The sequence below is a fragment of the Nycticebus coucang genome, chromosome 10 (assembly GCF_027406575.1).
Source record: "Nycticebus coucang isolate mNycCou1 chromosome 10, mNycCou1.pri, whole genome shotgun sequence".
Classification (NCBI taxonomy): domain Eukaryota; kingdom Metazoa; phylum Chordata; class Mammalia; order Primates; family Lorisidae; genus Nycticebus; species Nycticebus coucang.
The window spans coordinates 104,290,493-104,302,939 of record NC_069789.1 but is presented as its reverse complement, the minus strand read 5'-3'; the positions used below and the strand labels follow the sequence as shown (position 1 = coordinate 104,302,939).

The following is a 12,447-nucleotide window of genomic DNA, read 5'->3' as shown; positions in this document are numbered from 1 at the left end:
TGGGAATAACAGCTGCTTTTATTAAAATGTAATCAGAAGAGCAATAGGACAGGAAGTTGGGCAGATGTGGGGCCAGCAGAGAGCCCATGTACAGAAGGGCTGCAGACCTGTGGGAATGGCCCAGAAGAGTCAGGTCTAAGGCATGAGAGTCCTGAGGAGGAAGGAGAAAAGGGAAAGACTAACGTTTCATCATATGAAGCTGAAATAATGAGGTCTTAAACACAAGTGAGAACCCCAAGGCCCTGACCCAAAGTGACTTTTAAATACAAGGTATAAAAGACTGGCATAGGTATTCGTTTGAATAGGGGAAATGAGATCTTGAGTTAAAAAAAATTGAAAGAATTAAAACCATGATTAAGGCTGCACAATGACATAGAGGACAAGTTGGGAGAGGGAATGAACACCCTCTCAGACACCTGACAGACCATAAACAAGGGCATGAGCTTTGAGGTTAACAGAAAGTCACGTTGCCTGTGCCAACACAAAGGACCACAGTGCCGTAAGGGGCACTGCACCTTCCCACTCCCTGCTTGGGGCATAAGGTGAGGGACTAGAGTGTTTGTGTGCACAGCACAGCAGGGGCCCGGGCTTCAGCAGGGCAGGAACACCCCTTGCTGATGACATGGTAGGTGGGATGGGAATGTGGCCCCGGCTTTGTGGGCATGCAGAGAAGGAAGGTGGAGGGGAAATCAGGCCACAGTGGCAGCATTTGTCAGATTGGGGTGATGTGGAGGCAGTGGCAGACACAGGAGCAACAGTCTTCTGGCCACAATGCAGTTCCTAGGTTCATACCCTACTGACTGGCTAGAAAAGCATGGGGTTTGCCATATGTAGTACAAGCCACATAGCTGGACTCTGGGGCAAGGCCCACTTTAGCCAATTAGAAGAGATACACCTGGGCGGCGCCTGTGGCTCAGTCAGTAAGGCGCCGGCCCCATATACCGAGGGTGGCGGGTTCAAACCCAGCCCCGGCCAAACTGCAACCAAAAAATAACCGGGCGTTGTGGCGGGCGCCTGTAGTCCCAGCTACTTGGGAGGCTGAGGCAAAAGAATCGCTTAAGCCCAGGAGTTGGAGGTTTCTGTGAGCTGTGTGAGGCCATGGCACTCTACCGAGGGCTATAAAGTGAGACTCTGTCTCTACAAAAAAAAAAAAAAAAGAAGAGATACACCTATGGGCTGGTAGGCAAACTCCTGCCAGTTGGGAAAGAGGTGAGGATGCTGGAGACTTGCCCAGCCCTGTGTTGTGGGTGGCTGCAGGGAATCAGAGGAGCAAGTTAAAGAAAAGCATCCAGCAGGGTACAAGGGGCTTGGCAGCACCAGCTGCCTCTGTCACTTCCGAAAGAACTTCTTATTGAGGAGGAAGATGAGGAGGTTGACGTTGACTTTGGCCTTGTTGAAGAGTTTCATGACAGCCACACCCTCATACTGGAGCTGCAGGAGGTCCTAGGAGGGAATGGGCAGGGAGGGCAGTTTAAAGACTTCTAGTCAGGGCGGTGCCTGTGGCTCAAAGGAGTAGGGCGCCAGTCCCATATGCCGGAGGTGGCGAATTCAAACCCAGCCCGGCTAAAAAATGCAAAAAAAAAAGACTTCTAGCCATTGTCCAGCCAGCCAGCCTACAAAACAGTAACACTGTAAGACTTGCTTATTCACCAGTGGCCACTGGAACAGGGCATTGAAACCCCATTTCATCATGCAGAAACAGAGGCAGAGAGAGAGAGAGAGAGAGAGAAAGTCCGGTAACTTGACCAAGTACAGCTGGGGCCTGAAATCAGTTTTTTTAGTAAAAAGGCAAAATAGCAGAGGAAAAGGAGGATTAGGATTTAAAATCACTGCCTTCCTGAACATGGACTTCTGATTTAGGCTGGCTTCTTAACCTTTGAGCCCCACAGAATGTAAAAGGCGGATAACACTTCAGAGCTGTGGAGAGCATTAAGTGAGGTGACATGCAGAGCCCCCAAACGAGAGAGCTTCAAATATTAATCCTGCCTGACACCAGCAGCCCACTTTACTCTCCTTCATGCTTGGCAGTAGGGTCTATGTCAGGTATGGGGAAAGGGGGGCTCGGGTTGCACAGACCCCCCACCCTTCCCTTTAGGAATAGATAATACTGATGGAGTGGGTACTGAGTTGATGCCATTGGAGGAGCAGAGAGGTGAGGCTGGCTACTCTCTTTACCAGCACCTACAGCCCGGCAGGTATCTTGAGGCTCACGGAGGGTTCCCTCACCTGATAGTGAAGCTGAAACCGCTCCATGTCCACACCCAGGAACTTGGCATTTACTTCAAACTTTCCTGCCTCATCTCCAGGGGTGATGTCAAAGATGACATTTCTGAAGCTTCAGGAACAAGAGTCAAAATAGGGACCCATTCCCTCTTTTCAGGGCCACAGCCCCCTCCGTACCCACCACTCCTCATTGTGGGCAATGGTGTGTGTCATCCAGAGCCCTTTCATTCCCAGGGGGCCCAGCTCTCTGTCGTCTTCCAATTTTAATCCTGCTTACCACGCCACACCTTTTATCTGCCCAGTCCTACCCAGCTGTTCCCACTTCCAGGAAGCCTTCCCAGCACCCCCTGCTCCAGGGTATCTAGAACTGTGCTGGATCATCCTCATCTGCCATCATTCTGGCAGTTCCTCTGAGGCCAGAGCCATGCTCTGCCTTCCCTTTTACCTGGAGCCCAGCCCAGAGCTCCACCCCCAGGTTAGAAGACAGGAAAGGTCTGACATCCTGTCCTCCAAAGATACATACTGAGAGGTGGGAAGATCTTCAATTTCCACCAAGACGCCCTTCTCCAGGAGCTGGGCAGCAGTGTAATGAAGAGAAGGCTGTTTTTTCCCCTTCCCAGAAATCCTGATTAAAAGAAGGCCCCAGAAAATTCATCCAACAAACTCTTCACCACCAAAGACCTTCTTTCTCTCTGGCTGGCAGGAAGGAAATTAGATCCTGAGGAAGATTTCTTGCTGGTGGGAAACAGAGGAGGCAGCTGCACTTAAGCTCAAAATTGTTTGCCCAAGGTTCAAAGACCACAGCCAGGAAGGGATGAAGCTGTATTGGACTGAGACTTCCCTATGCTGGGAGACAGTGGGGCAGGGATGAGAGGTCACATGTGACCTGCTGAGTGCAGAAGATAGCACCTACTTGGAGCTAGGGGCCAGGTGGTCCAGGCAGGCCCGGATGTACTGGCTGTAGTAGTCGCCCTGCTCCTCATAGAAGGTGGTCTTGGCTCTCAGGCCCTGGAATATGGCCTGAAGCTTCATCAGCTCTGCCTTCCGTCGTTGTCGGTGCCTGTGCTGGGTGCAGATGTCCTGGGGTTGGGAGGGGGTTGAGAAAGGGGGTGAATGGCCCTTCCTGGTAGGGATCCCGAAGGCCTGACAGAGGCCCAAGACAATACCCCGTGAAGTAGCCAGGTGTGGTGGCTCACACCTATAATCCTAGCACTGTGGGAGGCTGAGGTGGGTGGACTGCCCTGAGCTCACAGGTTCAAGACTAGCCTGAGCAAAAGCGAGACCCTGCCTCTAAAAATAGTCGGGTATTGTGGTGGATATCTGTAGTCTCGGCTACTCAGGAGGCTGAGGCAAGAGGATCACTTGAACCCAAGAGTTTGAGGTTGCTGTGAGCTAACACGCCATGGCACTCTACCAAGGGTGACCAAGTGAGACAGCATCTCAAAAACCAAAAAAACCCAACACCACCACCCAATCTTTTTTTTTTTTTTTTTTGAGACAGAGTCTCACTTTGTTGCCCTCAGTAGAGTGCTGTGGCATCATGGCCCAAGAGCTTGAGGTGAGCTGTGAGTATGATGCCACAGCACTCTACTGAGGGTGACAAAGTGAAGACACCTGGGGTGGCACCTAGGGCTCAGTGGGTAGGGCACCGGCCCCATATACTGAGGATGGCAGGTTCAAACCCGGCCCCAGCCAAACTGCAACCAAAAAATAGCCGGGCATTGTGGCGGGCACCTGTAGTCCCAGCTACTTGGGAGGCTGAGGCAAGAGAATCGCCTAAGCCCAGGAGTTGGAGCTTGCTGTGAGCTGTGATGCCACAGCACTCTACCGAGGGCGATAAAGTGAGACTCTGTCTCAAAAAACAAAAACAAAAACCAGAAGTAAAACTATATCTTAACAACAAAACAAAACAAAATAAAAAACCCTGTGTTCTTTAGGAAGAACAGGGAGAGGACAGCTTCAAAGTCACTTTCCCTAGGACCATCTCAAGAGTCTCACCCCAAGTCCCCAAGGCATGTCTTCAGGGCCTCTCCCTTATTAAGAAGCAACTGGTTTTTTTTTTTTTTTTTTGGTTGCAGTTCAGCCGGGGCCGGGTTTGAACCCGCCACCCTCGGTATATGGGGCCAGCGCCTTACCGACTGAGCCACAGGCGCTGCGCGAAGCAACTGGTTTTAAGGTTCCTTGTTGTTAGTAAAAGAGAGTCGCAAGAACATCTCTGTCACTGGTTAATTTCAAGACCTTGAAAAATGGACTCTTAGCCTTCCTCTAGCTGATGACAACTTTGGGTGGGCACTTACCAGGCAGAGGCCTACTTTTGTAGTGCTAATACTATGATCTGCCTGTGATGCTTGTACATGTGTACACATGCACACACATGCATACATGTACACACACACATATACACATGCACACAAAGCCCAGGCCCAGGTTGCTACCTTGGCTAACTCATCCACTAGCCTCTGGTAGCCATCGCTGGCACTGACCAGCCCTAGGCCCTCAAGTCGGCGCAGGTTCCGTAGGACACGCTGTTGTTTCTCTGCCAGTGGCAGGAGGGAGTGTGCAGTCAGCGAGCGGTGTCTCCGCAGTGGCTCTGGAGTTTGGGCCTCATAGGCCTGGCGTCGGCACATCAGTCGCTTATGGGCCGCTTCCTGGGAAGGTGGCAGGGCAGAGGCTAGAGGGGTCTGCCAGGCCCTGCCATTCTGCCTCCAGCCCAGGGCAGGCCCTGGGGTACCAGCAATGGGGAGAAACTTGGGCCCTTTTCTAGGCATCACCAGGAAGATGCCTAGAGCTCAGCTTCTTGGGGGGAATGGTTGGAAACAGGATATAGTTTGTGCAGAATTTCAAGGTGTGGCATCATAACATATGGGGTGACACATGGGAGGGCCTCATGAATGGCCATGGTGGAGGGTGGCCCAAAGGAGACCCAGCAGAAGCTACAGCATAAAGGATGCCCAGGAGATGCTGGCCAAACCTTTCTAGCAATGGAGCCCTGTGAGGGGGTGTTCGGGGCAGTTCCTCCCTTGTCTGTTTCGGGACATGCCTCTTACTGGCCATCACCATCTCTGAGAAGCCACTGGGCTAGTCCTTACTCCAAGTGGCCCAGCCTACCCCTGGCCCTGCATGGCCCACCTTCTGCCTGCAGGCCTCCAGGCAGACCACTCATTTCCATGCACAGGCCTCAGCAGCCTCCCAGACTGTCTTTCAGCTGTTCCCAACACCTCAGCACTGGTGTATGCACTGCTCTTGTTTCAGTGGAAGGAGACCAAGACCCATGACTCTGTAGGTTGAGGCACCCTAAGGCCTGTGGGTTCCTGGGGGTTAAGGGCAGAGGCCTTGACCCCCAGAGCACTCATCACTGATGAGGGCAGGTGTCTGCTTACCGCAGACTGTGGGTGAGGTTCAAGAAGATCAGCAGTGCAGGTGGGGTGAGGTGGGGAATGAACTGGGTAGAACCTCTCGGCTGGCACAGCCACTCACCTGCTCTCTGGAAGTTGAGAGAGATAGGATTTCCTTGAGGGAGGCCCCAGGGTGGAACTGTATGATGTCAGCCAGCATTTGCTTGGTGCTGTGGGAGGAGGGCAGTGACGGCAGAGAACTCAGACGCAGGGGAAGTGTACGGACATGGGACTGGCCAGAGGCCTAAGACTGCCAGGGATGCTTGGGAAGGGAACAAAGGAGAGTGAGGCACCAGGTAGTGTGGCATGTCATTGCCTAGGACACCCTCACACAAACGATCTTCCTCTGAGTCCTGAGGAAGTGCGCATACCTCCTTCCAGCCCAGGGTGTCTTCTGATGCCCGCTCCCCTCAGCAGTGCTATACTGAGTTCAACCCCAGCTGTCTCCTCTCTCATCTCAGCTTGTGATGGTAGGACGAAGAACAACACTCCCCCTCCTTTGTTTGTCAAGTCAGTGAATGAGTGGAGGGCCTATAGGGCAGGGAGCTGGAGCTGGGCTCCTCTTCTGCCGATGACAGCCCAGCCCTGCAGGGGTCCTCCCTCACTCCTGCAGAACAGGAGAAGGGATGCTCCATGCCCATCTCCTGATGTCACACAAGAGCAGGGAATGAGACCACGAGCTCTACCACCCACTGGCTGTGAAACTTTCTTCAACTATGAAGAGGGGAAGTTACTATCTTTCTCACACCCTATCCCTGAGCTTAAATGATTAACTTATGAAAAAGGATTTGGCAAACAGCACAATAATAAGCAAACACCATTGTCAATATCTGAACCATTTCTTTGCCTTTGGCTATAACACAGAGCGAAAAGCTGAGGTTGCCAGAAGGAAAACAGCTGAGCTTGCAGCAAGGGGAATGTGAGTTAGGCTTCATGGAGAACTTCCTGAAGAAAAGGGAGCCCAGGAAGAAGGTGGAATTGCCCCTCTGAGAAGGGTGTGCTGGGGCAGAGTTGGCCTCACCTACCTCAGAAGCAGGCTCTGCACATCAGTGTCATCAGTGTCCACCTCCAGTCCTTCAAACTTGTTAGTGAGCGTCAGGGACACTTCAAGCTTGCTTGGGTCCATGTGCCCATCTATAGCTATGTTCTCCCCTGAGGCAGGGTGAGGGATGAGGGGGAGATAGGCCTGTGTCCCACACACGTATGCCAATGGGGTCACTGCTGATGTGCCATTCCAAGGCTACTTCCAGGGGACTTCCCGTGCCACCTCAGGGTGCTACCCCTGCCCTCAATCCCAAGCATCAGAGGAAGGACTATTACCCATGGAGCATGCCCTGTGTACTGGGCTATGCAGCCCTAGCTGAGTTCCTGGCTCTCTCCACCTACCCTACATCCCAAGAAGCTGGCTTCCTCCCATCCCACAACCCTGAAGTTCCTCCTCATCAGAGAAACCCATGGAGACCCAAACAGGCCTTCTCCATGTGACATCACGCACATGACTTATTTGGCCATGTATGGGTGGTGCTGGGTCTCTTCACTGTCTGTCCTCTCCGCATCATGTCTGTTCTTGTGTCTATGTCAGCACCAGGGGGAGAGGGGAAGGGGGTGTAACTACCCTGTTTCCCCGAAAATAAGACAGCGTCTTATTTTAAGGTGTGCTCCCAAAGATGCGCTAGGTCTTATTTTCAGAGGACGTCTTATCTTTCTTGTAAGTAGGACTTATTTTTGGAGGATGTCTTATTTTCGGGGAAACAGGGTAGCTCCTGGCACGAGACCTAGTCTGAGTGGCCATGTTCACATGTCCTGCCCTGCATGTGCACCCCTCCCTGCAGGTCCCCTCCAGCCCAATGGCCAAGGAGGGTACACACCGATGAGGTCAGGGATGGTGGGCAGTTCCCCAAGGTCCTCCAGGAGCTCGTGCAAGGGGTCGTGGTGACTGGGGGCAATGTGGTCTTGGTGCTCTAGCAACAGCTGCAGAAGGAAGAAAAAGAGGTATAGGCCTGAGCTGGGTCTTCCTCTTGGGACCAGCCCCCCACCTCATCACGGGCTTCCAGCCCCCCTGCCTGCTTAGCCCACACCCCAGGGTGCAGCCCATACCCTGTGTGTATTGACCAGCTCCCCCACAGTGACATACACCAGGGGCTTGGCCACAGCCACCATGTCTGAGTACTCGTCCATCGCAAAACGCTCCTCTGGCTCTGGCACCTGGCAGGCTCTGCAGATGAACTTCCTGTTGCCAGAAGCAGGGCATGTGAGAGTAGGGAGGGCCTCACATGTTTTGTTTCCGTCCTTCCTCCAGGCTTCTCCACTAACTGCTCCATTCTCACTCTCCCAGTCTTGGCTCTTGGCCTATCCCAGAGCTCCCTCAAGCCCAGCTCCTTTAAGAGTCCGCCTTTCTCGCCACTTGGGAATCCTCCCAACACTCTGTCCTCCAGTCCCATCACTATACCCCTCCCCTCTATGCCTCTTTCCTCCTGGATTCTGGAAGGAGAAGTGGGTGTGAAAGGAGAGAAAGGAGACGGAGCAGAGGGGTGCCAGGGCACAGACCTGAACTTGAGGTGTGTCTCCTCCAGATAGTTGTTCAGGACCTGCAGGTGCTGGCAGAGAAGGTCCCCAGAGAAGGTCTTGCCAGCTGCAGCGAGCTGTAGGAGCTGAGCCACGGCCCCCAGGGCATGGCGCTGGGGGGCAGCCAGGGCACCGCCTGCTGCCATGGCCACAATGTCGAAGGCGTCAGGGGCCACCACAGCGGGGTTCAGGAAGCGGTAGTACAGGAGGTTCCCTACCACCTGAGGGCAGAGGAGACCCTCCCAGGAGTGCCCTTTACAGAAAACAGGCCCAGGCAGGTCATGTAGCAAACTTGAGAAAGATTAGAGACTAGAACCTGGACTTCCTGACAGGAAGCCCAGGGTTGCCCACTGCTAGCTCTTCCCAGCTGCCTTTCCACTGGCCACCTGCAGCCCTGCTGGGGAGCCAGGCTTGATTTACAGGGTGGAATGTATTCTCCTCCTTGGACTTTTATGAGTGTCTGTCCCTTTGTCTCACTCTGGGGGATCACAGGTACCAGCAGGAGAACAGAGGGCTTGGAAGGAAGGGAAGGAAGAGGACAAATACCTTATAGACCTCACTTTCCATGGCATCAGGGAACTTCTCTGTCAGTGTTCTCTTCAGGACTTTGGCCACATAACGCATCCCATACCTGGGGACAAAGCAATAGGTGCCTGTCTCTCTGCCAGAGCTCAAGGCATGAGCACCTGGGTGTCTCTCCTTCTCTGGCTCAGCCACAGAGTTGAGCTCCAGTATTGGCCTTCCACTGTCCACAGCTAGCTCCCTGAGGCCTTCTTCTAACACCTCTGGGTCTTATACCCTCTTGCCTTGTGTCAGTAGCGAGGACCAGAGCTGTCACTCCTACAGCTCTCGCACAGCTCCCAATGAGCATCTTTCTTTCTTTTTTTTTTGTAGAGACAGTCTCACTTTACCACCCTCGGTAGAGTGCCATGATGTCACACGGCTCACAGCAACCTCCAGCTCTTGGGCTTACACGATTCTCTTGCCTCAGCCTCCCGAGGAGCTGGGACTACAGGTGCCCGCCACAACGCCCGGCTATTTTTTGGTTGCAGTTTGGCCGAGGCCGGGTTTGAACCCGCCACCCTCGGTATATGGGGCCGGCGCCCTACTCACTGAGCCCCAGGCGCCACCCAGCATCTTTCTTGAGAACTTCCAGTCACCCCTGTGGAACAACCCAGATCACAATGTCCACCTCCTATTTTCCTACTTGCCCACTGGGGCACCTTTAGCCTATATCCCAAGTATCTGACACTCAGCCAAAACCCTGTCCCAGGATGGCCTGGGATACTCTGAGGCAGCCAGTCTCGTCAGCTGTCACAGAGCACCTGTCAGGGGCTTGAGGAAATCACCGAGCTGGGAGGGGAAGTTCCAGTCCTGAATCTACCACTACCCAGGGATGTCATCTTAGGCTGTTTTCTTCCCTTTAGTCTGGAAAATGGGAATGATCGTACTTGCACTCTCTCTCTCTCTCTCAGGGTTTTTATGAAGATCAAGTGAAGTTATATCTGTGACAATATGTATGATGGTAGAGTGCTTTTCTAATGTGCTAGACTTTATTATTCCTTTTATTCCTATTATAGATGTGCCTGCCACCTGCACATTTAATTAAATTAATTTAGAAGCTATTTTTATTCCCAGGGTATTAGAGACAGACGTTTACGGCTCGTGGACTTCCCTCTCTTGACTCCTACTTTTTTTTTTTTTGTGGTTTTTTGGCCGGGGCTGGGTTTGAACCCGCCACCTCTGGCATGTGGGACTAATACCCTCTCCTTGAGCCACAGGCACCACCCCTCTTGACTCCTACTTGTAAACGCTGACCCAGTTCTCGAGGTTTAGGGAGCAGCGTTCTAAACTCTGTGGGCCCCACTCTGGCACTCCGCTGTGCTGAGCACCAGAAGGCCTGGGTGACAGGTCTATGTGATGCCCACTTTGTCAACATTTTCACTCATTTGCTTTTCAAAAACTTTATTGAAATAGCTAAGATATGGAATCAACCTAAATGTTCAACAATGGACAGATTAAAAAACATGATACATACACACAATGGAATACTATTCAGTCATAAAAAGGACTCGAATCCTGTCATTTGTGACAACATGAAAGAACCTAGAGGACATCATGTTAAGTGAAACCACCAGGCACAGGACAAACCCCACATGATCTAATTCACATGTGGAATCTAAAAACATTGCCCCATAAAAGGAGTAAGTAGGTGGTGATCACCAGGGGCTGAGGAGGGCGGGGAAGGGAGGATGGTGAGAGGTTGGTCAACGGGCACAAAGTTGCTGTCAGAGAGGAACAAACTCTGGGATACCACTGCACAGAAGGGTGACTTTAGTTAATAATAATGTACTGCATATTTCAAAATAGCTAAAAGAGGCCAGTTGTGGGGGCTCAAGTCTACAATCCTAGCACTTTGGCAGCCCAAGGCAGGAGGTAATCCTCCCAGGAGTTTGAGACTAGTGAGACCTTGTCTGTACAAAAAAATAGAAAAATCAGCTAGGTGTGGTGTGCCATTCCTGTAGTCCCAGCTACTTAGGAGACTGAGACAGGAGGATCGCTGGAGTTCAGGAGTTAGATGTTACAGTGAGCTATGATAATGCCACTGCATTCTAGCCTGAGCAATGAAGTGAGACTGTCTCAAAAGAACAAAAAATATAAAACTATAAAGTGCTTTATCAGTTTGAAGTATTGCTTATTTTTGACATTGTGAACTGAAAAGTCCCATTTGCTCTCAGACAATTATGAGGTTGTGATCATTTAAATTTCTCTCCTCTGGCTCCAGTGATATCCTGACAGGCCTCACACAGAGCTGCAAGTTCCAGCTGGACTCTTCTGAGTAGGCTTTGCGCATTCCTCACTTGTCTCCTGGAATCCCCATTAGGACCCTCAGCTCCATTTCCTCCCTGCCTTCCTTCCTCCAGGACTGTGACCTGCTCTGTTCCCCAGTGTGGCCTGGCCCTCTTGAAATCCTGTGCCCAGGTGGGAATGGAACTGTCGCACATACGGAATTTGGTCCACAGATGAGATGATTGCTACAAGGAACTTATCAGTCATGGCGAGCAGGTTACGCAGGGAAATGTCCAGTCGTCTCTGGACCTCAGAGTGGCTTAAGGCCTGGTCTGGGGTGACATCATAGGGGAGATGGCTGTGGACAGAGAGAGATAAGGTATAGCTGGAGCCCCTCCAGGGCCTCCCTTCTCTAGGCCCCCTCCTTTACACCCTTCATCTCACAACCAGATCTTATGTAGATATGCTAAGGGCAGCCCAGTGTGCCAAGGTGGAAAAGACTGGAATAAGGGGAAGGACTCAGATAGGACTAGAGAAAGATGGGTGAAGGTGGAGAGGGAGTACCCACACGGAGTCTGAAAGAGTGTAGGAAGAAAGAGAGAACTGGACTCTACCGAAAGACCCCTAAGGGGCACAGACAAAAATCAGGGGGCAAATAATCTTTGGCAATTGGGACATTGGGGGAGGTTTGGCCAAGGCCTTGTAGTTCCCTCGCCTAAGCCTCACATGCCATCTACAGCAGCCACCAGGACTGCCTGCTTTCCTCAGTGGCTAGGTTTCCTTAAAACCTATAAGACCTGAGTGATGCCCCAATCTATAAGGCCAACCTATTTTTCCATTATCTCATTTACCTGTTCATCTGTAAATCTGAATATTAATCTATAGCTCCATCAATAGGAGTCCATATCCCAACTCCACACAAATGTGACATATCATTTGCAAGCACTGACACAGCAATTAAGCATATTTGCATATTTATCTGTGCTCATTTTATGTTAAGCCCACCAGGTCTGGAGTCATCTACATCAGTTCTTTTTTTTTCAGACAGAGCCTCAAGCTATCGCCCTGGGTAGAGTGCCGTGGCATCACGGCTCACAGCAACCTCCAACTCCTGGGCTCAAGCGATTCTCCTGCCTCCACCTCCCAAGTAGCTGGGACTACAGGCACCTGCCACAACGCCTGGCTATTTTTTGATTGCAGCCATCATTGTTGTTTGGTGGGCCCGGCCTGGATTCAAACCCACCAGCTCAGGTGTATGTGGCTGGCGCCTTAGCCGCTTGAGCCACAGGCACCGAGCCCATTTATATCAGTTCTAAAAGGCCACCTTACTTAGTCCTACAGGGCTAGTGTCATATCTGTGTGAATCACCACACTCATTTCTTTTTTTTTTTTTTTTGGTAGAGACAGAGTCTCACGTTATGGCCCTCGGTAGAGTGCCGTGGCCTCACATAGCTCACAGCAACCTCCAACTCCT

At 51.8% G+C, this 12,447-nt stretch overlaps 1 protein-coding gene across 5 annotated transcripts in view; it reads right to left on the bottom strand.

The window, feature by feature from the left end:
- The window catches only part of IQGAP3 (IQ motif containing GTPase activating protein 3), a 47,612-nt gene continuing 35,165 nt past the window's right edge, over positions 1 to 12,447 (bottom strand). For 2 of the 5 annotated variants that reach the window (XM_053604526.1, XM_053604527.1), the window contains exons 27-38: positions 11,191 to 11,331; positions 8,730 to 8,814; positions 8,166 to 8,404; positions 7,716 to 7,848; positions 7,487 to 7,589; positions 6,644 to 6,770; positions 5,701 to 5,788; positions 4,659 to 4,871; positions 3,137 to 3,303; positions 2,747 to 2,848; positions 2,227 to 2,335; positions 1 to 1,443 (exon numbers count right to left, since the gene is read on the bottom strand). In XM_053604526.1, coding sequence (XP_053460501.1) covers positions 1,330 to 1,443; positions 2,227 to 2,335; positions 2,747 to 2,848; positions 3,137 to 3,303; positions 4,659 to 4,871; positions 5,701 to 5,788; positions 6,644 to 6,770; positions 7,487 to 7,589; positions 7,716 to 7,848; positions 8,166 to 8,404; positions 8,730 to 8,814; positions 11,191 to 11,331 — 1,621 coding nt within the window. In that variant the 3' untranslated portion in view covers positions 1 to 1,329. Of the gene's footprint in view, positions 1,444 to 2,226; positions 2,336 to 2,746; positions 2,849 to 3,136; positions 3,304 to 4,658; positions 4,872 to 5,017; positions 5,535 to 5,700; positions 5,789 to 6,643; positions 6,771 to 7,486; positions 7,590 to 7,715; positions 7,849 to 8,165; positions 8,405 to 8,729; positions 8,815 to 11,190; positions 11,332 to 12,447 lie in introns of those variants that run through there. The other 3 variants (XM_053604528.1, XM_053604530.1, XM_053604531.1) reach the window with 3 other exon arrangements.